The sequence below is a fragment of the Phascolarctos cinereus genome, unplaced genomic scaffold, assembly GCF_003287225.1.
Source record: "Phascolarctos cinereus isolate Bilbo 61053 unplaced genomic scaffold, phaCin_HiC Scaffold_1;HRSCAF=81, whole genome shotgun sequence".
Classification (NCBI taxonomy): Eukaryota; Metazoa; Chordata; class Mammalia; order Diprotodontia; family Phascolarctidae; genus Phascolarctos; species Phascolarctos cinereus.
In genome coordinates, this window is record NW_027555514.1 from 55808371 (window position 1) to 55835938 (window position 27568).

The 27568-nt window shown below is 39.4% G+C and overlaps 1 protein-coding gene across 4 annotated transcripts in view; it reads left to right on the top strand.

The window, feature by feature from the left end:
- CACNB2 (calcium voltage-gated channel auxiliary subunit beta 2) overlaps positions 1 to 27568 on the top strand; it is a 395023-nt gene that overhangs the window by 129063 nt on the left and 238392 nt on the right. Inside the window, exon 1 of one of the 4 annotated variants that reach the window (XM_020966898.2) lies at positions 567 to 1239. The exons of the other annotated variants lie outside the window; for them this stretch is intronic. Within the exon in view, the coding sequence (XP_020822557.1) occupies positions 1192 to 1239 (48 nt within the window). The 5' untranslated portion in view covers positions 567 to 1191. Of the gene's footprint in view, positions 1 to 566; positions 1240 to 27568 lie in introns of those variants that run through there. 4 annotated transcript variants of the gene reach the window in all.

The following is a 27568-nucleotide window of genomic DNA, read 5'->3' on the forward strand; positions in this document are numbered from 1 at the left end:
TAGGCCCTGGGAAAATCTAGCTCAATACTGTGACATATTATATGAATCATTTGCTCATGAGAATTGTCGATGTTATAGAAACTTATAGGACTGTACCCAAGGGCCCTACCAATACTCACTATGAAGTGGGCCTGAAATAAACAATGCCTTTTAAAATATAACTATTCTACCCATGTCTGAATCTTCTAGATTAATAGATTAATCAATAATTTATATCATTTTTGATTCTCGGTTTGTGCCTTTCTCCATGTCATTGAATCCTAAAGATGAGTAGATCTAAAAGCTGGGTACTAGCTTATCTAAGTAACTAAATTGGAGCTCTCCTATAATTTGCTTTGTGAGGCTTCAGTTTGTATCTGTTTTCAGTCAAGATGGGAATGATTGGCAGTGAGCAAAAACTGCAGCTGCCGCGGGGGAGTGAGTCAGGTACTGAGGCCGCTGAAGCAAGCCTGCCCACAATTCATGGGAAACACGTAGCACAAGACAAAGCATCTGACAATTTGGAGGGTGGTTCTATAGTCCCAGGAATCCAGAGTGAATTAAAGTCTAGACTCCGTCATTTTTTCAGACTGGTGGGGGAGGGATAAATAGCTGATCAGCTATGCCCACCGTATGGTTCAGAGGTAACATTGAATCAAGGATGCTCTTGCTAGGCTGTGTATCACGAGAAGGGTTCTGCTAGGGGAACAGCAGCAGAAGCTGTAGCTGAGGCAGGAACATCGACAGCACCAGGGACGGGCTTTCCTTGAAAAGATGAGGCTGTTTGAGTGCCCTGCAAGGCAAAGGTTCTCTGATGGCTGAGGATCTCCTAAGAACGGTTAATGTAAACATGTCGGCAAGGGGCTCCAATTATTTGGACAGCTGTGATTATCTATTAGCAATAGTCATGACAGGAGACTAAATGACACTGTTCCTACATTCTCTAAGTATACAACTCTCTGAAGGAGAAAAAGATATTGGCTCCTCCCCAGAGAGAAAAAAGGGGGCCAAACCCAAAAAGTTTTGGCGTGACAACAGGATCTGTCTTAAATATACATATGTACCTAGGAACCAGCAGCTAAATGTTGATTTGCTCATTCCTCTTACCTGGGACTGGATGGAGGGAAGAGATGGACAGTGGCTCAAATGAGAAGACGAGGCATACTGAAGGTTGGTGAAGCCCCATGCTGATTGCATTCTGCTCTCCTCTTCATGCAGTGCTGTGGGTTGGGACATCGGCGGCGAGTACGGGTTTCCTATGTAAGTTTCTGATTGCTTTAGAATTGTGGCTAGGAGCTGCGAATTCTGAGGATTTGTCTGGTGCCCCTTTCAGATGCTTTCATCCTTGTACTGAGGACGGGGCAGAATCAGTCCCCTGTGCAGCGAGTTTTCAGGGCATCTCAGGTACATGAGCTTCTGAAATGTTCCTTAAATGTTTTCTTTTACTGTCAGGGCCAGATGACTTGGATAATGAGCTATGGAATAACTTCTACTTAGCTTGCCCTGGAAATCTATTGTCTTGGAGATCCTTATCCGTTCAAACCAGTTGATGCTCTGCTGTTTTATTTTATTATTATTTTTTAAACCTAGCTAGGGTAGCTCTGTTTTCCCATTTGAATTATTGCCTGCAAAAATCATTTAAGCTCATGAATAATCAGTCAGAGGTTGTCAGGATTTAATATCACCAAGACGACCAACATCCCAGTTCTTATTTTGAACAGATTTAGGCAAGAGGCACTTGATGCCGTTTGATAGGTTATGCATCTGTGCAGCTAACAGCAGCATTTTACAACAGCTTAATCGTTCTGTGGCTTTTTCCATTGAAGATTGAAATAACCCCTTATTTCACGGATCGGCTGTGCATTGCAAAATGGCTGTCTGAGTATGAAATTCAGTAAGAAAGGGTAACACGGATCCTTCAGCATCCCTGTTTAGAGTGTCTGGGCATTCATTGAAATGTGGTTTTGCAGCATATCAGCGGGTAGCCTATAGAGAAATGCACAGTTTTTTTTTCCTTTTAGTATGCCTCCTCGTCTTCTCCAGCCACTTAAATTCCAGGCAGTGTTGTGAAAGGGAGCAGGACGTTTGTGCGGTCTGGCTGAGCTGCAGTGGCAGATTGCTCTGTGTTTGCATCAAGCTGACTAGAAAAAAAAAACAACACAAAAACAAACAGAAAAGGCTAGAAGGCAAAGGCGTCAAAAAAACAGTGAAGGGGCTTCTGTGGCACCAAAAATATTTGGGATGAAATTACTGATTTGTTGAATATGACAATCCCAGAACAAATAAGGTCAAAAGCTGATGTGGTTAAAAAACATAAAGTTGAAGGATGAGAAAGGAAAATACGCTGATAAAATTTAAAATCTTTTTCCCCATTTCTTTAACTCAATTAAAAGCTATTAAAAGTAAAGCCTTTATTTTAAACATTTCTGTTGCTGACATTTAAACTATCACTTTCTTCTTGAGTGCAACAGTTGACCTGTATGGAATATCTCTAGTGGTGAGGCAGGAGATGAAGATTTTTAAGGACCACAGGCCTTACAGTGTTCCCTGTTCTTTTAAAAAGAGAAGTAAAATTTAAACTGATTTTAGCAAAATGATTGGTGATGAAGAACTCAGGAATATTAGGAGAATAAAATGTTCATTGATTAAACTACTCTGGGCTTGGGAAAGTTATTCTAGGCAAAAACTAAGATCATTCAAATAAAGACTTCATAGTTTCATTTCTGTTTTTATGTGTTTTCTTTAAATAAGAGGTCGTATAAATATGTAAGTCCCCTTTGGCTTGTTTTAATACAAGAGTTAACCCATAAACAGAGGGATCATTATAATTTTTTCCTTCTATCTATTTGCGGGGGGTAGAGGGGCTCTTTTCTAACATGAACCTGTCTGCAAATGAGTAGGAATAGGTGACCATATTATCATCTTGATTTCTTGATTCATGAATAAAAGATATAGAATAATCTATTAGAACTCAAACTTCCCCTTCCCCCATATTGGGGTAGAGAAATTTTAAAAGATTTACATCTATTTGTCTAAGAAAGGTTTATGAGCATTGTTCATTAGCCATAAAGTTTATTCTATTTTAAGAGTGTCTGATCTCTAGTATGCAACCTATCTGCTATTACCTTAATCCCTCACAGAATAGAAATAGATTTGTAATCTAATTTAAAGGATTTGAATTTTATTCCCTGGTTGTTAATTCAGAACCAAGCTGGAACTGCTTTCATTCTTCTGGAGGAAAATAAGCCAGGGTGTGTCTATACTTGTGGCATTCCTTTCAGAACAACTTGAGTTCAAATCTCTCCTCAGACACTTAGCTGTGTGACTTTGGGTAAGTTCTCTGAGTTTCAGTTTCTTCATCTATAAAATAGGGGCAGTTGTATTACCCACCTCCCAAGGTGCTTATGAGAATCAAATGAGATGATATTTGTAGACTGCTTCCCAAACCTGAAAGTGCTCTAGCTATTGGCTGCCTGTTTGAGGAGTTTCCAAGATGGCGGTATATATGGCAGTCTCAAAATCCCAAGTAGTGACTGTTATATGAGCCTGGTCAGATTATTTGGACTTTCCTTAACCTCAGCACCTTTTTCTAAGCTGCCTCTCATTTGGGTGGCAGAATCCCTACACATACTCATTCTTTTCCAAACTTTAGAATTTAGAGGTAGGGATTAGTAGAAGGCCTGAAGTCAGGAAGACCCGAGTTCAAATTCAGTGTTGGACATTTACTAGTTGTGTCACCTTGGGCAAGTGACTCAACTTCTTTTTGCTTCAGCTTTCTCAACTATAAAATGAGGATAAACAATAGTACCTACCTTGAAGTGTTATTGTGAAGATCAAATAAGAAATATTTTAAAAGGCACTTAGCAAGGTACCTGGTACATGGTTGACACTATATAAAATACTTATTCCCTTCCCTTTCCCAAGTGGAACCCACAAGTTGCTCACAGCTCTTTTCATGCCATTCCAGCTACTGAAAATGAGTGGCCTCAAGTTCAAATTTCCTGTTTTTCATAGTCATCCTTTGGTAGGTAATACTACTATTTAAATCTCTTTTTCTTTACAAAATTCCAAGGTAGCCCAACTACCTATATGTGAGCAGTAAGGGAGGTGAGGGTGGGATAAGACTAGAAATAGCTCCCGGTGACCTGGAGGGAGGGTAGAGTGAAGTTTCCTCAACTGTCAAATTGGACATAATAACAGCAAATAGTGTAAGGATAAAATTAGAAGGGCTTAGCACAATGATTGCCACATAGTAGGTAACTTAATAAATGTTTCTTTTCTTCTCTCCTTCCATCTATCCATCCATCTTGAGGTAGGTATCCCTTGGAAGAGTAGTTAGACTTGTGCCTGGCCCCAGAGGGCAAAATTAGGAGAGATGATTAGAAGCTACAAAGAGAGCAGATTTAAAAAGCAAATCTTCCTATTAATTAGAGCTATCTGAAAGGAGAGCTATTTGCTTTTGGTGCTAATAGATTCCCCTTCATTGTGAGTCTTTGAGCAAAGAGTGGATGATGGCCACTCATTGTGTAAGATGTAAGCTTTCCAACTCTGAAATTCTAGGATTCTACATGAAGCAGAGTTGTTTTGTGCTGTGAGGAGCCAAAATAACTTCTTTACTTTGCCCAAGAGAGAAGTACCAATGTGGGGGCAGTAGGCAAAGATGGAGTAATGAACTAAGAAGAAACATCTACTAACGAGATCGATGGGGTGCGTCCGGGTGGGGTGAAGGGAACGGGAGAGCTGGCCCCTTAAGTTAGATTTGGTGCTTGTGAGAGACACTGAAGAGATTGTCCTGGTCTCTGCCTTGATTTTACAGATCATAGAATTGTTTTATAGGCTGTAAAATGTCGTATGAAGTGACTTCCTCAGTTGTCACACAGCCAGTCAATGGCAGAAGTGGGACCAGAGGTCTAATGCAGTATTTTATCCATTACACCAATGAGAGCAGAGTGCTCTGCCTAACCTGTAATCATCTTTGAGCTTCTCGGATTCCCAAGTAGTCCAACCACATCACCAGATTACCATGAATTCCATCCTCTGGCATGATTAGAAAATGGGATAGACAGGTTAATAAAGCCTTTTTATTATTAGAGTTACACTGTCATGTATCATTTTCAGTTTTAAAAATAATTAGCACATAGTTAGATACAGCTAACCCTGAAATTGTATGAAATGTAATTTAATTGTTGTTGATTCCGACTCACATTCCACGTTTTCTGGGCATCTTGACAAGAACAATTTGTTGTTGTTTAATCGTTTCAGTCGTGTCTGACTCTTTGTGACCCCATTTGGAATTTTCTTGGCAAACACACTGGAGTGGTTTGCCATTCCTACTCCAGCTCATTTTACAGATAAGGAAACTGAGGCAAAAAGTGTTAAAGTGACTTGCCTAAGGTCACACAGCTAGTCAGTGTCTGAGGCCAGCTTTGAACTCAGAGAGGGTAGTCTTCCTGACCTCAGGCCTCAGGCTAGCTGGCCACCTAGCTGCCCCAAGAGTAATAATGGTCAACAGTTACACGGTACTTCCAGATTTGCAAAGCACTTCACACATGTTACCTCATTCAGTCCTCACAACAACTCCATGGGGTAGGTGCTAGTATTGTCCCCATTTTACAGGTGAAGAAACAAAGGCTGAAATAGGTTAAATTACTTAGCAAGTAACTATCAGAGACAGGATTTGAATTCTGATCTTCCCAACTCTAACATTCCATCTACCATGTCACCATGGCAGGTAACAATTAATCAATAGACATCAAATATGATTATACTCTGACTTCCGAAGTGCCAGGTAAGAGACAGCTCTGGTCGCCAGTGCTGGGGTCATAGGAAGCTGACCAATCTGCTGTCCTGGTCAGAGCGCCTGCACAGCTCCCAGATGTTGCTATGAGATTTTCAGTGCTGTCTCTGAACAGAGAGGAATCAATTCCATCTGTTCCATTATTTTCTCTGGCCTGAAAAACAACTTCCTGAGGTCAGATGACTTTGTGAGGCTTCTGATTATGTAGGAAGATGTAAAGGGGTAGAATCCCATGTGTTAGAAGGCAGGAAGATATAAAATGTATTTATACCATTCACACTCAGTCACTTAAAGTTTTCCAGCTCAGCCTGAGTATCTTTAGAAGCTGAAATATGGAACTTAAGCCTTTGGTCTTTTCAGGACCAAGTCAGACTCTTTTTTTTTTTTTTTGGCAAGCTGCCCCAATTTTAAGCAGGACGGTGCTGACTTGCCAAAAGATGGGTTGGCTGTGATTCTTAATAGCATTTATCTTTGGCAGTTTTAAAATCCTTACTTTTAATTTAAAAAACCTGTAAGGTGCCCTTTGATGTCTCTTTTTAAAGAATACTTTCATTTTTAAAACTCCTAAGTCATTCTCATCTCTTTAGAGTGAGAATGTATCTTAAAGAGGCTTTACCATTAAATTTGCTAAAACTACATATACGTCTATTGTCAGAAATACCAGATTTCATAAATTAATATATTTTAAAAGGTATTATTTAAAATTCTTTTTTTTCCAAAGTGTACTTGATATATTGAGAGACAGTGTGGGGTACTGGATAGAAAGCAGGCCTTAGAGCCAGGAGGCCTTGGGTTCTAGTCCTGCCTCTGACACAGACTAGTTGGGTAATCCTGGGCAAGTCATTTAAACTCTTAGTACCCCAGCAAACCCTCTAAGTCTAGAAGGTGGAGAATAGTTGCCAATTTCCTCTCTAAACAGAGCAGTTGAACCAATATCATTCTTTCCTTCTTTCCCTCCCTCCTTTCTTCCTCCCTTCCTTTGTTTTTCTTTTTGTAAGCAAATGGGGTTAAGTGACTTGCCCAGGGTCACATAGCTAGTGAGTGTCCAAGGTCACATTTAAACTCAAGTCTCCCTGACTCCAGGTCCAGTGCACTATCCACTGTGCTACCTAGCTGCATGTTATCATGTCTTACCAACGTTATTATTTTGGCCATGCAGTATGCATTGCCCCCATAGGGTTTAGATATTCGGTGTTGTTACTAGACTTACCAGACTTAGAAGTGACTTGGAGTCCTCCTACAGATAATTATATCCTTATAGGGATGACTGAAGCACACAAAGATGAGTGCAGAAAAAGTGCTGCGATACGGAACTCAAGAATCCCGGGTTCATGTCCTCACTCTTGCAGTCACTTATTGGAGAAACTTGGGGAGAGAGTGATCATTTCCATCTGGTGAGAGCAGTAGAGTTGGGTTTTAAAGGAACGGAGGCATGTCATTAGGCAGAGATGGGCATGGGATTCACTTCTCAAAATGGGATGAACAAGGACATGAAGATGAGTGAAGGCGCAGTAATAGTGGGGGACAAAAAAAGGGAGTCCTAGGTGATGAGGCTGGAAAGGTAAGTTGTAGATAGATTATCTATGTAGGGTCTTGCCATGACAACAAGTCTGTTATTTTTCTATTTATTTAGAGGTAAATAGTGAAAAACCAGTGAGGGTTTCTGAACAGAGAAGTAATGATCAGAGGGGTGCATTAGGAAAATTACTTTGGCAGCCATGCAAAAGATGGATTGGAAAAGGGAGAGGTCAGAGGTAAAAGGACCAGCTTTTCTATTGTAGCCATCCAAACAAGAGGCCAAGAGGACCAGAATTTAGAATGTCTACAGTGGGAACAGAAAGGAGGGATTGAAGTGCTTAGACAGAAATGATAGGACCTCACTAACAGGGAGACAAGTCATGGCGGGTGGAGAAGTAGAGTATAAATTTCTCTTTCTAGAAGTTTGGCAGTGAGAGGGAGGGCAAATATAGACTAATAACTTGAAGGAGCCCTTTGGGTCCACCAAAAGGGTGGAGTTTTTTGGTAAAATATAGGAATAAAGAAGGAGCTAGCTGAAAAAGAGAAAATGAAGTTACAGTGAGTGGAGCAAATTCAAAGAGAAGATGAATGGAAATGGGATCAAGGACACAACTGAGAAGGGGTAAGGAAGGGAACAAGCATTTATTAAGTACCTACTGTGTATTAGGTACATATGTGCTAAGCGCTTTACAAATATCTCAGTCAAATCCCACAACAATCCCATGCTATTTATCCTTTTTTTAGAGTTGGGGAAACTGAGGCAGATAGTCATTAAGTAACTTGCTCAGGGCCACACAGCTAGTAAGTGGCTAGGGTAGGAGTGGGGAACCTGTGGGCTCAAGGTCACACGTGGCCCTCTAGGTCCTCAAGTGCAGCCCTTTTAATTCAAACTTCACAGAACAAATTCCTTTAATAAAAGGTTTTATTCTGTAAAACCTGGACTCAATCAAAAGGCTTCACCCAGGGACTAGACTCCAGGCCAAGTACTCTGTGAGTGTGAAGAAGAGGCAGTTGTAGGAGATACGTCTGGAGAGGTAAATTGTAGATAGATAGGGTCTTGTATGCTAAGACAAGTATATTATCTGTTTCTTTGTTTGGAGGTAAAGAGTGAGAAACCAGGGAAGGTTTCTGCCTCCTAACTGGGAGAAGGGGTTAATTTTGGTACTGTCTCAGTCTCTGAGGTTGGAGGGGATGATGAGGGGCTAGGTAAGGAGAGCAGAGAGGTGTGGAGGAAATTCAAATCAGTTGGCCTTAATCTTTCCAGCAGGTGGGGAGGCCCTTTCTGTCTAGAGAATGAAGGGAGAGAGGGTGGAAGTAGAGGCCAGAGAGAAGAAAACCCTTGGAACAACAGGCCTCCTCCCCTACCCGCCCCACGTCCAGGTAGCAGGTGGCAGGGTAAGCTTGTATTATGAATCTAGCAGACTTCGATTGTCAGCTGACCTTTCTGCTGAATAGATCAGCTTCCCACAGAGCCAGAATTCTCTGTTTGGTCTCTTCTCTGACACTCAGAATTATGTGGAGACCCCGGTCCATTCTCTTCTGTTTGAAAAAAAATCAGGAGCTCAGTTTATTCTACCTCTTCCTCCCGTGTTTATCAAGAGGATTTTACCATGTCCCTGCCAAGGAAAAAATTAATTTAGAAGGTCATTGAAGATACCTTCCTAATTACCTAGAAAACAGGAATAAAGTCACTAAGCAAGCTCACATTCACGTTCAGAGTAAGCAAGCCACTTTCAGAAGCTTGGAATTCAGGGCACGGAAAAGATAGAGGGGCGGTATGGTGTGGCCAAGCCTGGGTCATCAGCATCAGTGGCAGTGGCTGCTGGGAGGCCTATTCCCTATATGATTACAGACAGCCCCATGTAAAATCTCAGCACCTCATTCTCCTCACTTATACTGCAGGGATAAGGTTTGTACAGTTTGTTTTACAGGGTCATTATGGGAGAAGTACTTTGCGGGCCTTAAAGCAGACTGCAGACGAGAGGAGTTGTTTTAATTGTTATTGCCTGGTCTCAAAAACTCAATACACCTGACAAAAGTACTTCCTTTATTTCCCTAGGAGAAGTTTAGTTATTGGGAAAATTAGGCTCATTGTGGGTTGAATACAAGACAAGTTCAAATGAGGATGGGGGAAGGGAGGAGACCTCAGACCTGGAGAGACTATGGCCTTGTAATAGAGAAGAGATGGACCAGACCAAAAGGTCCTATAGAGCAGAGACCATGGCAAACCTTGTCTGTTATTGAAAATGGGACTGGGGTGTGTTCTCTGGGGCTAGAAAGTATGGTAGCTGATGCCTTCCTATTTCAACCAATTATTCCTGCTGAATAATTTCTAAGAGCAGCCATTCCTACCTGCTAGAAAACAAGTGCTTCCAGTGCCTTCAAAATGGCGGCACCCTTTTGCACAGCTTTGATTGCCCCGCTTAATTTATGACTCTATCCTATGAAGCCAACTTACAATTAGAAAAATGCCTCAGATGTTTAGTAGCTGTGTGCTTGGACAAGTCACTTAACTTCACTCAACCTCAATAGACACAACTGTAAAATGGAACTAGTATTGGCATCTACACAGAGAATCAAATGATACAGAAAGCACTTTGTAAACCTCAAAGAGCTAAATGCTAAATGATGATTCATTAGTATGCATTAATTGATTGCTACCTGGTGCATTTGTAGAATCAAAAGATGATATACTCCTTGAAAGAAATTTTGACTAGTGATTGGAACTTGGAAAATAGTGCAGGCATATGCACTGAGCTAGATGGCTCAAATGTTCTGAGGTCACTAGTCTGGAGACAAAAAGACTCCTCTTCCTGATTTCGAATCTGGTCTCAGACATTTACTAGCTGTATGAACCTTGGCAAGTCACTTAACCCTGTTTGCCTCAGTTTCCTCATCTGTAAAATGAGCTAAAGAAGGAAATGGCAAACCACTTCAGCATCTTTACCAAGAAAACCCCGAATGGGGTCATGAAGAGTCAGGTACAACTGAAATGACCAAACAACAACAAAATTATTGTTTAAAGAAGCAGCTAGATGGTGCAGTAGATAGAGCATAGGCCTGGAATTGGGAAGACCTGAGTTCAAATTTTGCCTCTGACACCATGACCCTGGGCAAGTCACTTAACTTCTGTCTGCCTTAATCCACTGGAGAAGGAAATCGCAAACTACTTCACTATCTTTGCCAAGAAAACCTCCTGGACAGTGTGGTCCACAGGGTCAAAAAGAGTCAGAGCACAATGGAACAACAATTATTGTTTAAGGTTTGGTGGTGATGTTTTCCCAATTATCTAATAATCTTACATTTATATAGCAGCTTAAGTTTTTTCAGTGATTTCCTCAGAGAAATCTCACGAGGTAGGTAGTATATGTATTAATCTTACCCCACCTTTGCACAGATGAAGAAACTGAGCCCCAGAGAGATCTCGCGAGTTCCCTAAAATCACACAGGTGGCAAGTACTGGGGCCAGGGCTCAGCCCAACATCCAGTTCCCTTCTCTGCTACTCTGCAACGTTTTCCTGATGAGTATGGCTGGTAAATACAAAATGAAACAAAAAAATTTAAAATAACTTTGCCTTTGTTGCTAATTATGTAAATAACCAGGGAACTAGATCTACCTTTCCATAGAGTGATTGCTGACACTAAATATTTTTTCCAATATTCAGTATTTTTCACCTTGAGTTAAAACAGCATTAAAAAAAGGGGGGGGGGAAGAATGCTATGCCACTGCATTCACATGCAAACTTCCAACTTCTTATAAGCCATGATTCCACTTGCATTTTACTCAGTTCCTCTCCTCCACTGCAGTCTCCCAATCAGTTACCAAATATTTCTGTTTCTGTCTCAGTAGCATCTCTTGCACCATCTCTTTATTATACTCAGCCACCAGCTTGGCTCTAGCCTTCACCCCCTTTTTCTGGATTATTGGGGTGCTCTTCTCATGGGTTTCCATCCTTCAAGTCCCTCTCCATTCTAATCCATCCTCCAGACAGCTGCTAAAGGGATTTTCCTCAAGCACCAGTGTGATCATGTCATTCCTTCCCCCCATAAATTCTTCTCTCCAATAAACTCTAATGGTGCCCTATTATTGCCTCTCAAATAATGCTCTTTTTGACTTTTACAACCATTCACAATCTGGCCCCAATGATCCTTTCAGAACTCATTATACAAGGGGAACCAAAAGGTTTTTTAAAGCATTAGAACTGAAAATTGAACCAACACTTGGGGTTACCCCATAGAGTGCTGCCCTTCCCATCTTCCAAGTCCATGACTTTTCATTGGCTGTCCCCCATGTTCTCTCTCCTTCACTTTTGTGTCATAAGAGTGTCTTGCTTCTCACGACCAAATTCTCACAACTAGCTTCTATATGAAGCCTTTCCTGATTCCCACCTACTGTGGGGTACGTTGGGTATAGTACTGGACCTGAAGTCAGGAAGACTTGTGTTCAAATCTAGCTTCAGATACTTACTAGCTAGGTGACCCTGGACAACTCACATGACCTCTCTTTGCTTTCATTTCCTCAACTCCAGTATTGGCAGGCATGTTGTGAATGTATCTCCCAGACTGGACACCATCCTGTATTTGATAGATTTCTACACTGAGTTTTTAATTTCTTTTTGTCTGAGCTGCTTTTAATTCTTTCTATGAAATGATTTTAAAGAGATACTTGGGATAATGATAGATTCTATCTCCTGGGGTTGTTGTGAGGATCAAATAAGATGATACTTGTATTGCGCTTAGCATAGTGCCTCACATATAGTGATGCTTAATAAATCTATTTTTCCTTCCTTCCTTCTTTTGTTCTTTCTTTGTTCCTTTTTTCCCTCCTTCCCTTCCTTTTTCTTTCCTTCCTTCCCTCCTTGTCTCATTTTTTCCTTCCTCTTTCCCTTCTTCCTTCTTTCTCTCCCTCTCCTTCTCTCTCTCCCTTCATTTCTCCCTCCTTTCCTTTCTGTCTCCTCCTACGTTTCCCCCTCTCTCTCCCTTTCCTTCTCCCTTCCACTCTCCCTACCCACTTCCTCCTTTCCTTCCTTTGTTCCCTCTTTTCCCCTTTCCCTCCCTCCCTTCATTCCTTCTTTCTTTACTTCCTTCCTTCCTTTGTTCCTTCCCTCTGTTCCTTCTTGTCTCCCTCCCACCTTTCCTCCCTTCCTTTATTCCTTCCTTCCTCCTTCCCTCCCTTCCTCCTTGTCTCCCTCTTTTCATAAATTGCCTTGTATTTATTCTGGACATACTTATGTGTCATCTCACCCACTAGAATTTAAGCTGCCCATGGGGAGAGGCTGTTTCATTTTTTACTTCGTCCCTCCAGCACATAGCACGATTTGTGGCACACAGTAGCTCCTTAATAAACGTTTATTGAGGGGGCAACTAAGTGGCGCAGTGGATAGAGCACCAGCCCTGGAGTCAGGAGGACCTGAGTTCAAATCCGGCCTCAGACCAAACACTTGACACTAACTAGCTATGTGACCCTGGGCAAGTCACTTAACCCCAATTGCCTAAAAATTAAAATAACTAACTAACTAACTAAATAAATAAATAAATGCTTATTAATTGACTGGTTGTCCTATCATGCTTTTAGACTCCTTGGTTGTAACTACCTTTCTTGGAGGAATAAGCTTCAGAAATGTTACATACAGAACATGATATTTGTTCTCTGTCGTCTGTAAACACCATTTCTAGACCTCATATTCCCCTAATGGAGGGGGTTTGAATCGCTTTAATGTGTCACGGACTCTTCTGGCAGTCTGGTGAAGCTTTGGCATCTCCCCTCAGAATGATGTTTTTAAATGCATAAAGTAAAATATATAAGATTGCAAAGGAAACCAATTGTGTTGAAATATAGCTATTAAAATATTTTTAAAGAACTTTAAATTTTTGATTGATTCAAAATACCCAACAAGGGGTCAGCCTTTGCTTGAAGATCTCCAATTAGGAGGAACTCAAACCCTCTTGATGCAGTCCCTTCCAGTGGTTTCAAAACTTTCCCTGACACCAAGGCTAAATTTGCCTTTACAACTTCTACTCATCATTCCTGGTTTAGCCCTCTGGACAAGTGTAATCCCTCATCCCAATGACAGCTCTTTAACAAGTGAAGATACCCACAGTGCCCTATTTTTAAGTCCGTCCTTCTCCAGGTTAAACATTTTCAATTGTTTCATCTAGTCATTGTGTCAAAAACACAAGACCCTTTACCATGTTGGTTGCCGCACTCTGATTCCTTTCCAACTTATATCCATGTTCTTCCTGAAGTGGAGAGCCCTAAATTCAGTACAATGCTCCAGATGTGCTTTGGACAAGGGAGAGTACAGTGTACTCCTTATTCTATAAAGAGTATCACCTCCTTATTCCTGGAAGCTAGGGAATAATACTATCCACAGTCCCAGTAGATTTTTTTCAGCAAAAAGATATCCAGACTCAGCCAAGAACACCTAACGATATTAGCTGTGTGACCCTGGTCAAATCCTTTAACCTCTAAGACTGTAAAATGCCAAATAGTTGCCCATCTACATTGGTAGAGACTTTCCCCATTGGGAGTCCCCTATACCAAGTAAAATCATAGATCTGGACCCCTTACAATCACATTGTTAATGCTTATTGACTTATGGCCCAATAAATTCTCAATTTTACATATGAAATCATTACAGATTAATTTGAAATAAATAGGGTTTAGAACAGTTGTATAATGTAAACCAGCACAGCTTGATGGAGATCTGGACCACCAGTCAAAAGCTCTAGGTTCTAGTCTTGGCTCTGTAACTACTTTATAAATTTGGGCAAGGCCCTTTCCCTCCCTAGGCCTTTTCTCATCTATAAAAGAAAGAAAGGAGTCAGACTGGAGAGCCCCTACATTTCCTTTGGGTTCAAGCGTTCTGTGCTCCCTCTCTACTCACGACTTCATTTATCCTTTGTTCCATCTCAATAAAGACTCAAAAGTAGCATAGAACCTGGGGGATGATTGTGCAAGGAAGCAAAAAAGCAGGGAGATAGGCAGTGTACTGATGGTTACCTCTGGTGGAGCAGTGTTATTCTGGGTTTGTGGTATCCCTTTCTTCAGGGCTCCCAATCACCCTAAAGGGGAAGTGGGCATGTTTTAGCATATAATATAGACAACACATAGCATTTGGAGGTGAGAGGTCATCTCATTTCAGTAATCTGCTTATAATGAGCAATATGGCTTTAAAGAAATAAATTTTAGAAAATCCTTGTCCCCTCATCTGGAAAAAGGAATGGATTTTACAGGATTCTTGTCTCAGGACCCCATTTATGATATGCTCATTACTATTTAAAATGCTGTTATTCTTTGCTCCAAACCCAAAAAGGTATTTGTGGTTTGGAAATATTGGAGCTTTGCCTTCAACTAGGTTCAGGGAGTGTTCATGTATTTCTTTGATTCTCATCTTTTCCCTGCATACTTCCTTACAACACTATTTTTCTAGTGTGCACAGCCTTCAAGAGTCATGGTTAGCGTGCATTGAGAATAAAGAGAACTCGACCAGTCACCATAATTCTTTTTCCCTTATAGCATCATGAAAAATTGAGCTGCTCTCCCTCTCTTAAAATTTTCTGGTTGTGTTGATTACTTATCCTGTGTTCACTCGCAGGCCTTTTTTTGAGCTCTTACTGAAATATGTATATGTAATCTGATATTTTATCATGTCTCAAAGTCATCTGAAATTCCAGTGTGAAAAATTGTATTCTGTACTATCTGAAGAAAGAGGCAATAATGCTGACTTTCATTTTTTCCTAATTAGATATCCTCCTTAAAGGCTTCAATTAACTGCCAGATTTCTGGTACTATATACACTGTAGGTCAAAAACAGCTGCCAATGTGTCAACTTAAATTCTTCAGTCCTATGAATTATTTCTCTGAATCTGATCCTATTAATACATTGGTTTTTCAAGATGAAAGGTTTACTCTATAATGAACCTGAATAAAAAGGAAGCACCACAGACATGGATGTAAATTAATACCAATTGCTGGGAAATGAGAAACTACTATAGAGAGAGAGTTATCTTGCTATACAGCACAACTTTTTTTAAGATCGATTTTGCCACTATATAAAATCATCTCTTCTCACTTTCATATGTTATGTACTATAACACATGGCTTTGCATGTTCCGCTTTGCTTTTATAAAACCTAGATTAATGTGTTTGTTTATTTTATCTATTTGTTTATTTTACACTAGGGACCTAAATTATGGTCACAACCAACCAAATTTCGAATTGGAGTGCAAATGTTTGCACACCAGTTTTTTCTAGGGACTGAAACTTCTCAAAATGATCCTTAATATTTGAATCTTATAAAATAAATCATTATAGAATAAAATCTCACAAAATGACTTTTGTCTCTTCTCTGGTCATCTGATGCAGAGGACAGAGATAAGTCATAAAATACAAAAATGTATATACTTGCTAATACCCCTAAATCAATATAAATTTTGAACTGATCCATAAATACCTGATATTCGCGGGTAAGATTTGGACTAGATCTCATATTTTCAGCTAGAGTCTGATTAGTGTGAGTAATAAATTCTTGCCGAAGTGGTCTCATTATTCAAGTTTGCACCGCATATTTCCACTAGGTTAATTATAATTTCTAATAGTGCAAATCTGAATACATGTGACCCCTTTATCCATACTAATTGGGACACAACTGTACGTTGAGCTTCATGCTTTATAAAGTACTACATATATGATCCAAATAGAAGCTCTAAGAGGTCAAGGATCACTTATTCTTTCACTTTTGCATCCTCAGTACCTTGCACAAAGGAGGGACTTACAAAATGCTTGTTGCATTGGATTCTAAATCTTAGACTAACCTGGAAAAGTGAGAACAGTGACTGCTTTTTAATTTTTGCAAACGTTAAGAAGCAGTCACCGCTCTCACTTCAAGTACACAGAAGTGAGTTTTCCCCCTTATTGCTATGACTTTTAAGGACTACAAAAAGTTATTTCTCCTACCCTAAGGGCTTTGGTGTTTTGGTTAGGTTTAGTCTGGTTTGGGTGCTATTCAATTCTGCATTCATGGTAATGACAACTCACAATCACATGATGTTTTAAATTTTATAAAGCAAGACAACCTTGCAGGGAGAGGTAATGGTAAATATTATTATCACCATTTTACTGATGAGGAAACTGACATCCAGAGAGGATACATGACTAACTGAATGTCATAGGTGGAATATGAATCCAAGTTTCTTTTGCCAATGAGTTTTTTCCAGTGAACTGTATCATTCTCATTATTTTGTGGTGATTAACTGTTGGATCTTCATGCTAACCAGCAGTACCTATCATTTAATCTAGCGAATAACAGACACTCAATTATTTTAACTCAAAAATTGATTTTTAATTAACTTCCTTCTCTGTTAAGCCCTGGATTGAGACATTTTTCGTGTAATTAAGCAGGTTATTTGATCTAATTTAAAGGTAGTCTGCTCTTATGCAAATAGACGTGTATTTTTATTTTGTATTACAAATGACTGCTGTTGTGAGGAAGCTATCTCACTTGCAGAGAGACAAGCCTACCTGTAAATGAGTCAGCTGGTCATAAACAAGCATTGGGGAACATTTAGGACCATCTAAGCCATTGGAATGGTTGACTTTAAATGACTTAAATTTTTTTTTTTTAATGCAGCAAAATCCATTTGGATAAGATCTCAAAAATAAAAATGTGATGGTGGATAGAACACTGGAATTGGAGTAGGAAGACTTGGGTTCTAATCCTGCCTCTGATAGTAGCTCTGTGACCCTGTACAAGTGATATAAATTCTCTCAACCTCAAGTTTCCTCATCTGTAAAAGGAGGAAGTTAAACAGTAACCTCCAAGGATCCATCCCTCTTCAGATCTGTGTGATCCTGTCAAGTTCAAATGAGTTTTTGTTTTAATTTTGATGCTTTTCACTTCTAATATTGTCAACAGAAAAAAAAAATCCTCACATCCTAGAAAGTCCAACCATATCAATTTAGTGATAGTTAAGTTTTGAAATTGCTAACCGAATTTGTCATAACATGGTTAGCTTACAAGGTGAAAGTCACTTCTGCCTGCCAGCCAGCAGTGAATTTTGCAATTGGTGTTGCTTATGGACCTGTGATATAATTCAAGGCTATAGAATTAACTACTTATGGCAAAGTTCAATGAATCAAAATTCACATGGAGGTAGAAATTAATTTAATCTAAGCAGCTGTTGCCTTGAGCCTCTGGGTTCTTGAACTAATATTTCAGTGACTATGTTCAAGGGACATGTATAAAGTGCCAGATGTTTCTCAGCTTAATTTTACAAGATGGATGGAGCTCATGGCAGTGTGGAGCTGTAACCAGGGCAGAGCTTTTCATTCAGTTGTTTAGTCTAAGGTGGCTCCAAAGAGAACTTACACCCTAAACTTAATTCAAAAGCTATGTTTTTCCAAGGTCACATTGTTTTTTGTGGTTTTTAAGCAAATTTTTTTTGTTTGTTTGTTTAGGATCCAAATGATTTTTTTCCAACTTCTTGTAAAATATGCAAAAGATCTCCAACGGGTGAAGTACAGTGAAGGAGGTACAATTGTTGTCTATATTTTCCTCAGATGAAGAAATTGAGGCTGAACAAAATTACCAATGGCCCACAGTGACTCAACTAGTTAGTGTATGAGTTGGGTTGAACTCCTGAGTTTTCTTATCTCTGTTTTCTGTCTTTCATTGACAGTAAAAGTATTCACAGATAGAGATAAAGGCAAGAATAGTTACTGGTTAGTCAGACTTCTTCTCCTCTCCTTCTGTTAGCTAATAGACCAGAGTGTATGAATAATCTTCAGTGGCAGATTCTTTATAAATATCTTATTTTTGGCTTTCTAATATGTTGTTTGGCCATTTAAGAATCATTTAAAGTCAGACAAAAATGACTGAGTCCCATTGTAAACACCTGTTTGGAAATGAGAAAGCAGTCCAATTTCAGCATCCTTTCTTGCTGTATTATTCTGTCAGGCCTTTGCATACTGGGAAATGGACAGCTCATCTTTCAGTCTGGCATAGGGTACCAAGCTAAGCAGAGCTGCCCTTTCTCAATACCAGATGAATGAGAGAATGAGCGATTACAGGAAAAGCAAAAAATTGAACACCTGAGATTCTGGCTCTACTCTCTAAGCTAACATTATCAGAGATTTTCAATTTCATTTGTCTTTTTTTTTTAATCTGATTTTTTTAAAACATGTCTTAATGCTGTTGGTTAATTGACCTGGTTATTGGATTGAATATTTGTGTTAAGGAAGTGAGATATAGTGGAAAGGACACTGAACCTAGAATTAGGTAATGGGACTCAGTTTTTCCATCTATAAAATGAAAGGGTTGTACCAGACAAACCATAAAGGTCATTTTAGATTTTCTATGATTCTGTTGGGGGATGTCATTGTGTAGAGCTTCCAGTTTGCCAAGTGCTAGGTGGCTCAGTTTTTAATGTAATGTGTCATCATTTTTGTCGAAAAATGATATTAATAAGTAAGAACTAATTTTATAGGATGTTTTCAGGTTTGCAAAACTCTTTACATATATTATTTCCTCTGATCCTCTCAATATTCTGGTGGAGTAGGTGCTATTATTATCCATATTTTCCACAAATGAAGAAACTGAGGCTGAAAAAAGTTAAGCAATTTCCCAGGGTCTCTTAACTAGTGTCTGAGTCAGGATTTGAACTCCTGACCACAAGTCCAGCACCCAATCCACTCTACCACGTATTAAGCCTCAGACAAGCCTTATGTAAAGCACATTCTTAGAGACATTCTTTCACCATATTTTTTTGCCTTAACCCCCTTACAACTACTGCGTTTTTGTTTATACTATGATCATGGAATGGCATAAAGCTCTCTCTTACAGGGACTGAACTCATAATCAAATAATCTAAATTTTCACATGAATGGAAATTTGTTAGGAAACACCAAAAATGGCATTTTTAAGGAAGGGCAAAGTCTGTCTCCTCATGTGAGCTAGAAGATGGTAGAGTTGTGCTGATCTGAGTCTGGATGAATGACTAGACTCAAGAAATAGTCATTAATGGAGTAATGTCAACATCAGTGAAGGCCTTTAGGGGAGTGCGCGGATCTGTCCTTACCCTTAGTGTTGTTTCTCATTATTATCAGTGATTTTGATAAGGGTGTGTTACAGTTACCAAATATATGGATGGCACAAAGCTGGAACAGTTCTCTAACACAGGATGACAGAGCCTGGTTCCAAAAAGATTTCAACAACCTACACATTGGACCAGATTTAATGAGATAAAATCAAATAGGGACAAAGTTAAAGTCTTGCATTTCTATTTAAAAAAAAATCAACTTCATAGGGGACAGTAGTTGGTTTGAAAGATCTAAGGGGTTTTCATGGACTGCAAGCTCCATAGGGACAGCAATGTGATGTGGAAACCTAGAAAGGTATTGTAAACAGACTGCATTAAGAGAAGCATGAGGTTCAAGTCAAGGAACACTGGAGTCACACTCACTCTATATCCTCTTCCCTAGTCGCAACATGCCTGTATTCTATTTTTGGTACCACATTTTAGAATGGACATTGACAAACTAGAGAGCTAACAAAGGAGGCTAGCCTTGAGATTCGGGCCTTCAACCAATGTTAGCAAGTCCAAATCTTAAGGCCTTCCACCATTGGTTGAAGAATCGTAGAATATTTGTTCTGGAGAAGAGAAAGCCGAGGGGAGATATGATAACTGTCTTCATCTATCTGAAGGGTTGTCACATGGATAGAGGGTTAGATTTGTTCTGTTTGGCCCCTAAGTGCAAAAGCAAAAGTGATAAGTGAAGTTGCATTGCTTTGAGGCGAGGAAAAGCTTCCCAAATCAAAGCTGTCTAAAAGTATAAAAACCATCATAGGTTCCCCTTCATGTTAGGTCTTCAAACTTAAGAATGTTCAGTCATTCCAGTCATATCTGACTCTTTTGTGACCTCTTTGGGGGTTGCTTGGCAAAGATAATGGAATGATTTGCCATTCCTTTCTCCAGCTCATTTTTTCAGATGTGGAAATTGAGGCAAACAGGGTTAAGTGACTTGCCCAGGGTCACACTGCTTGTAAATGTCTGAGGCCAGATTTTAACTCAGAAAGAGGACTCTTCCTGACTCCAGGCCCAGAGCTCTATTTACTGGGTCACCTAGCTGCCCTTCAAACTAAGAACAGAGAACCATTTGGGGGAATTTGTAGAACAGATTCTTTGTTGAGGCATAACTTCAATTAGATGACCTAAAAAGTTCCTTGTACCTGAGATTCAGTGATTTTGTGAGGCTTTTCAGATTTCCTCTAAGACTCTTCAAATTTCTTCCAAAACGTGATCCTGCCTTATTAATTCAGCAAAAGAATTGTATATGCCCAGTATTGGAAGGATGTGAATTGAATGCTTCTAAGGAGAAAATGAATCAGATTTTATTTGTTAAGTGACTCTGTGCCCAGCACCAAGCTACAACATTGTGCTAGGTCAGCTGGGAAATGCCCATGGAACCCTTTTTCATAGAGCTTATGGTCCTGTTGGGGGAACAGAATTTATATACATGAAACAAACAGAGTAAATTGGTACAATATCATGTGCTAAAACCTCACCTTCTGCAGGAAGCCTTTCCCAATCCTTCTTAATTCTAGTGTTTTTGCTCTGTTAATTATTTCCTATTTATCCTGCATATAGCTTGTTTGCACATATGTGTGGGCTTTTCATCTCCCCTATTAGATTATGAGTTCCTTGAGAGCAGGCACTGTGCTTTGCCTTTCTTTGTATCTCTAGCAGGTACAACAGGTGCCTGGTAAATAATAGGTGCTTAATAAATACTTATTGACTAATTAAAAATTGTACAGCTCTGTAATAAGTATAATACTAGTTTGTAGAAGAGATTAATTTGCATGGGGATAGTCAAGGAAAGAATGATTCCTATAGTAATAGCTAGCATTTAAATAAAGCTCTAAGGTTTACAAAGTGCTTTATAATATGTTATCTCATTTGAAGAGATCCTTTTATGAATAAGTGGGATTTGGGTAGATAGAGAAAAAGGTACTTCAAAGAAAGGAACATTGTGAGCCAGGGTACAATAGTAGGAATAAACATGACATGCACAGAGAACAGCAAAGAAACCATCCTGACCAGGGCAGAAGGCTCATGTTGGAAAGCAGTTGGCAAGAGCCAGGGTCTTGGTTCCACCTGCTGCCCTGGGGGAAGAGGGATGAGTCAGCTAGGGTTTGTTCACACAAGCAGCAGGCACCACTGTGAGCACTAATACATCACAGGTGGATTCTCCTTGGCGAGTCCCTATACCCCAAGGCCCTGCACCAACTGCTTCTTCAGGCCTGCATAGACTGGGCCAATAGCAACCTCCAACTTCCTTTTTTTTTTAATTTTTTTTATCTTTTTTTTTTTTTTTTAGGCAATTGGGGTTAAGTGACTTGCCCCGGGTCACACAGCTAGGAAGTGTCAAGTGTTTGGTTAGAGGCCAGATTTGAACTCAGGTCCTCCTGACTTCAGGGCTGATGCTGTATCCACTGTGCCACCTAGCTGCCCCCCAACTTCCTCTTCATGGGAAGCTCAAATTCAGAAAAAAATCAAAGAGCTGTCCATTGAAAGTCAAACAAAACCCTTGGGGAAGCACAGAAAATACTTGATGGGATAATGGGAAAGTGCAGACTTCCCAAAACACTGTAACTCCTTGTGTCATGAGAGAGCTCACTCCCATGTTTTTCTCATACTTTAAAACATAGTCCTTTGCTGCATTGTCTTAGAGCTAAGAGGGGCACTCAGTAAATGTTTGTTGATTTAGTGATTAACTTTTTTCTTATGAGTAGTCAATTTCTATACTTTCCGTACTAGGAATACAATTTTTTCTTGTTGAATCAATCTTGCAAGATATTATTCTAGCAGAAATATAGAGTATGCTAAGAAATTTGAAAATCTCCTCAAAATCACAAATTCTCCAAGTTAAAAGGACCTCAGGGGGCCCTTAAACTCTACCTGACCAATGTGGAAGTGTGTTTTCCTTGACTACACTTATTTGTTACAAGAGTTACAACTCTTTTTAGAGTGGAGGAGATATGAGGGAGAGAAAAAAAAATGCTTGTTAATTGAAAAAAAATAAACCATACCTGAGTAACAATTCCCTCCACAACGTCCCCCAAAGCACTTATCTATCATTCATTTGAAGACCTTCCAGTGGAGAAGAACCTGTTCTCTCCATTTGATTTTTGGACAATTCAAGTTCTTAAGAAGCTTTTCCCCATTGCAAGCCTAAATACAGCTCTTGGCAATTTTCACAATTGTTCCTAAAATACCATGGAGTGGAGAGGAGGAATAGTGGATAAGAGCTAGCTTTATGTTTTTATTACAAGCCCCTGCATTTTGAACCAATAGATACCCTGGAAGATGTACCCTGCTCCTTCAGGGTGGACCACTCTAAAGATGTGTTTGTATCTTTTATGTCTCTCTACCAGTACACAAACCCCTATACTCTCTAACCATTTTCTCCTAGTCCTTACCTGCCAGATTATATTATATCATATTATAGAATAGTATAATATTATTATAATAATTAAAATAAATTTAAATTGAATTTAAAAAATAAATAATAAGATGAATAATTAAATTAGATTATGATAATTAAATTATTATATTAAAGCAAGATTATGAAAGCAAAGCATAGCCTTTGTTCAATCCACCAATTAAAAGTATTTATTTAGTATTTAATAGCATTTTGAAAGGTATGCTACACAGAAATGGTCTGTCTTTGCATTTATAGTCTTGTTAGGAGATAAGACATACACATACTACTATACAAGGCAGCTGTTGAGTACCAGCACAGTTCTTTGTACATAGTAAGTGCTTATAAATATAGCATGAATGGATTGAGGTACAGACAACAATAATAAAAAAAAAACACACAGAAGTTGAAAAGAAGACAAGATTGCTTCCAGCTGGAGTGATCAAGGAAGTTGTCCCAGAGGAGAGGAGGATGTTGAGGACCCATCTAAAACCCCAGCCTTGATGTTCATCAATGCTGCTCCTTTTCCTCAGCAGCCCACGGGATGGTCAACGGTCACACTTTATACTTAACAATCAGTGGAAATGGCTCTGCTTTGGAATTATAGAATTCCCCTCTCTGATCACAGTTTCCTCTTTTTGCCTCTCCTACTTTTTTGCCTCGATCTGAGCCTCCTCTTGAATCTCATCATGCTCTGGAGGCCCTGGAACCCCTTCTTCTTCTTCCTAACCTATTCTCCATATTCTATCCTTCTTTCCCTCCTTTATACACTCTCGAACCTTTGGTTACTTTGTACCATCACTGTCATCCACTTTCAAGTCCCTTGAATAATTTTCAAATCTTCCCACATCCATCAGTCACCAAGTCCTTTCAATTAATTATTCCTTGTAAATCTCATGTATGCTATCACCCATACTCTGGCTTAATTGCATCCCAGCTGAATTATTGTTATAATCATCAGGAGTCCAGGTGGGAGGCAATTACAGTAATCTCAGGAAGAAATGACTAGGCATTGGGCTAGGAAAGTAGGAGTGAAAATTTAGAAGACCTAAAATGAGAGAAATAAATATGATAATCTTTTTTTTCATTTCTTTTCTTTTCTTTAGTTTTACTTGTTTGTAAATCAGGTTAAGAGTTGCTATGTCTATAAAAGGGTCTAGAGCCCTAATTATCCTTGGCCTTTTTTTTTTATCACAGCTCTCCCTGCAAATATACTGTTTTTCCCTATGCTAAGAGGTGTGTGAAATTAAAGACATTGAAATTTTCATCAGCCTCAGCTATATATCCTTTCAAATAGGTTTTTTCATTTCTTCAAGGACATTTTAATTTACTTGTTTGGCTGAATTAATCAGATCTGAATTGATTTGGCCGTCTTCTTGAAAGCCAATCCAAAACTGCTGAAGACAAATGGTTCTTTTTTTCCTGGAAGAATTTCAACCAACCTTGCAACATGAGCCCTCTCTTCTCAGTCACCAATGGGAGCTGAAAAAGTGGCTTTGTGACCATTATTAAAACTGACAAGATGGTAGGCTTAGACCCTTGCTTAGGAAAAAAAAAACACCATTTAACCTTATATTATCTCTGTCCTTATCATCTTTAGGCTATGCTGTCATGATATTTTCTATTTAGATGTAACTTTGAAGATCATTTGGCTCCTCCCATTACCATTATTATTATTAACTAATGTTTTGGGGCATTGGTATATTATAGTAACTCCTATCAACTTTTGCATGAACTTTGTCCATGAGAATTTACAATCCAAAAAAGAAGATTTGTTGATCTACTGGACTGTAAGCTCCTTGAGGGCAGGGACAGTTTTTTTTTAAATTTATCTTTTTATCTCCCTCAAGTTCTAGCAATATAATTTGCTTATACTACTAGATTCCTATTAATGTGATAAATGAAGTGATCATATGTATTCAAATTTGTGCTATTCAGAGTTATAATTATGTAAAATATGGTTAACCCAATGAAAACATGCACTGATAATTCAAATAACAGGATCACTTCAGCGGATTCGTTATTTACACTAAAGGATTTACTGCTGTAGTGTAACTGTAGTAAACAGTTTTTATTTGTTGAAAGTATGTTTGATAGATGAATAAAGGAAGAGGAGGGAATAAGCATTTAGGGTGAGGTGTTATTATAAATCTCCATTTTACATGTGAGGAAACTGAGGCAAACAGAGGTTAAATGACTTGCCCAGGGTCAAATAGCTAGTAAGTGTCTGAGGCCAGATTTAAACTCAGGAAGATGACTCCAGGCCCAGTACTCTATCCATTTCATGATCTAGCTGTCCTCTCTCCCAGAAAATGAAAGGATATACTCCCTTCCTTCCTTAGTGCCCCTGGTCATATACCCCCATCTCTCTGAGCCTTAGAACCACAGCTGAAGAGCTACGAGGGACCTTGGAGACCACAGAGTCCAACCCACTAATTTTACTCATGAGGAAATTGAGGCTTAGGAGATGACGTGATTAATCATGTGTAATTGTCAATTAACATGACTCATCATGTTAATAAGCATCAGAGAACTTAAGGGAGATAAAAAGATAAATTAAAAAAAAACCAGTCCCTACCCTCAAGGAGCTTACAATCTAAAATAAGAATCAGGGATTCAAACTGAGCACTAATAAAAAACTGACTAATAAAAAACAACAACAAACAGTGTTCTGTGCTATGTACCTTATTGTCTATTAAGCTTTCTGTGATTCCCCCTCACTTAGAAGTCATCTCTACCTCTTGTTTTCTCATGATACTCTATCTGAATTGCACCTGTGGAATTATATTCTAATTTGTCTTAATTTGCATCCCTGTGTAAGCTCTGTGAGAAAAAGAAAACGGTGTCTGGTTTTATCATCTTGTTTCCAGAGCCTGGCACACTGCCTTGCACGTAGTCTGCGCTTGATAAATATTCGCTGGATTGAATTGAATCAAATCGATGTGTTGCTGCCACGTGTTAGGAAAGATGCTGAAAAGTTGGAGAATGTTCAGAGGAGGACAAAACAGAATGGCAAAAGGCCCAGGGGTCATGTTAACTGAGCACGGCTCAAAGGCGATGGAGATGTTTAGTAATAGCTGCCTTTAAGTATTTGAAGGGCAGTGAGGTAGACGGAAGAGAGAATAAACATATCCACTTGTCATCAAGGAGCAAGCAATGAGTGGCGCTTGAAAAGAGATAGGTTTAGGCTTTGGGGAGGAGAAAAACTTTGTAGAATTGAAAACTGTTCCCAAATGAAATACACTGCCTTAGGGGGTATTAAAGTAGCTTCCCTCTACTTGGAGGTCATCAAAGAAAAGCTGGACACTCACTTGTTTGATATGTTGGAGAAGAGATTGTTATTCACATACAGGTTGGACTACAAGGCCTTTGAGGGACTTCCCAACCCTGACTTCCTATGGTTCCTATTGGCTTGTTTTAGAAATTTGGGCCCCATTCCTAAAAAGGTCGCAGTGGTCCTTTCCAAATGCAGAAGACTAGTTAGAGCTATTCAACATTATTAGTAAAGGAAGGTGGGCTAGGTAGCTTTTAGGCCCCTACCTAACTCTACATTTATGATCCTATGACTTGAACTACACAAAAGAAGCAGCTAGGTGGTGCAGTGGATAGAGCATTGGGTTTGGAATGGGGAGACTCAGCTTCCTGAATTCAAATGTGGCTTCAGACACTTACTAACTGTGTGACCCTAGGCGAGTCATGTAACCCTGTTTGCCTCAGCTTCTTCGTCTGTAAAATGAGCTGGAAAAGGAAAGGGCAGACCACTCCAGTATCTTTGCCAAGAAAACCCCAAATGGGTCATGAAGAGTCAGACATGACTGAAAAACAACAACAGTAACTACAGGCAAAGGAAATCTCTGACAAAATACAGACCATTCTGCTGCTGTTGACATTTTCACAGGAAGCGCCCGAGAGTGCTTAATGTTTTCCAGTTACTTTTTGGATTCCCTTCTTGCTTTTATTTTTCTCTTGTTTGTCACTTTGCATTCCTTGGTCATCTGCATTTGTTGTCCTTTTTCATAGTATGTGGACATGAAACTTGTTTGCAGATGGCCCTAAGCCATCTAAATTTGGGCACAGGTCACTGAAATGTAAATGAAAGGACATTATTGACCTTGAACTCAGGAGACATGAGTTTGACTCACAGCTTAGCCGCTGACCCTCTGTGCCAACTTGGCCAATTCCTTTGACATCTCCAATTTTGGTCTCCCCATCTGTAAAATTGGGTAATAATTCTTACCTCTTAGGTAAATTTCCTACATTTCAGTGCTTCTGGAAAAGGCCAATGAGATCACATATGTGAAAGCCCTGCTGGTCATGAAGTACTATTCAATTGTCAAATGTAATTATGGGCAGATGCTCTCAGATGGGTCACAGTAAGGATAGGACTACAGGCCAGACCTGTGATTTATTTCTGTGGTATAGAGAACTTTCTAGATAAGAAAACTCCATCTACCAATTCAGATTGGTACCTTCTCTGCCACAGAGATTTACCAATAGGACTGAGACATTATGACCTTCCCAGGGAATGTGTCAGAGATAAGACTTAAACATGGGTCTTCCCGGTTCTGAGGCCTGCTTTCTCTCTACTGTGCCGTGTTGCCTCTTATGAGACATAACAACAAGTTATCTCTTAGGTATGTCTCAGTAAAGTTTTGAGCTATTAAAGCTTTGCTGCACTATGACTTTTGGGACAGCCAGTATATGATAATAATTTATTGTTGTTGAGTAGTTTCAGTCTTCATGACCTCATTTTGGGGTTTTCTTGGCAAAGATACTGGAGTGGTTTGCCATTC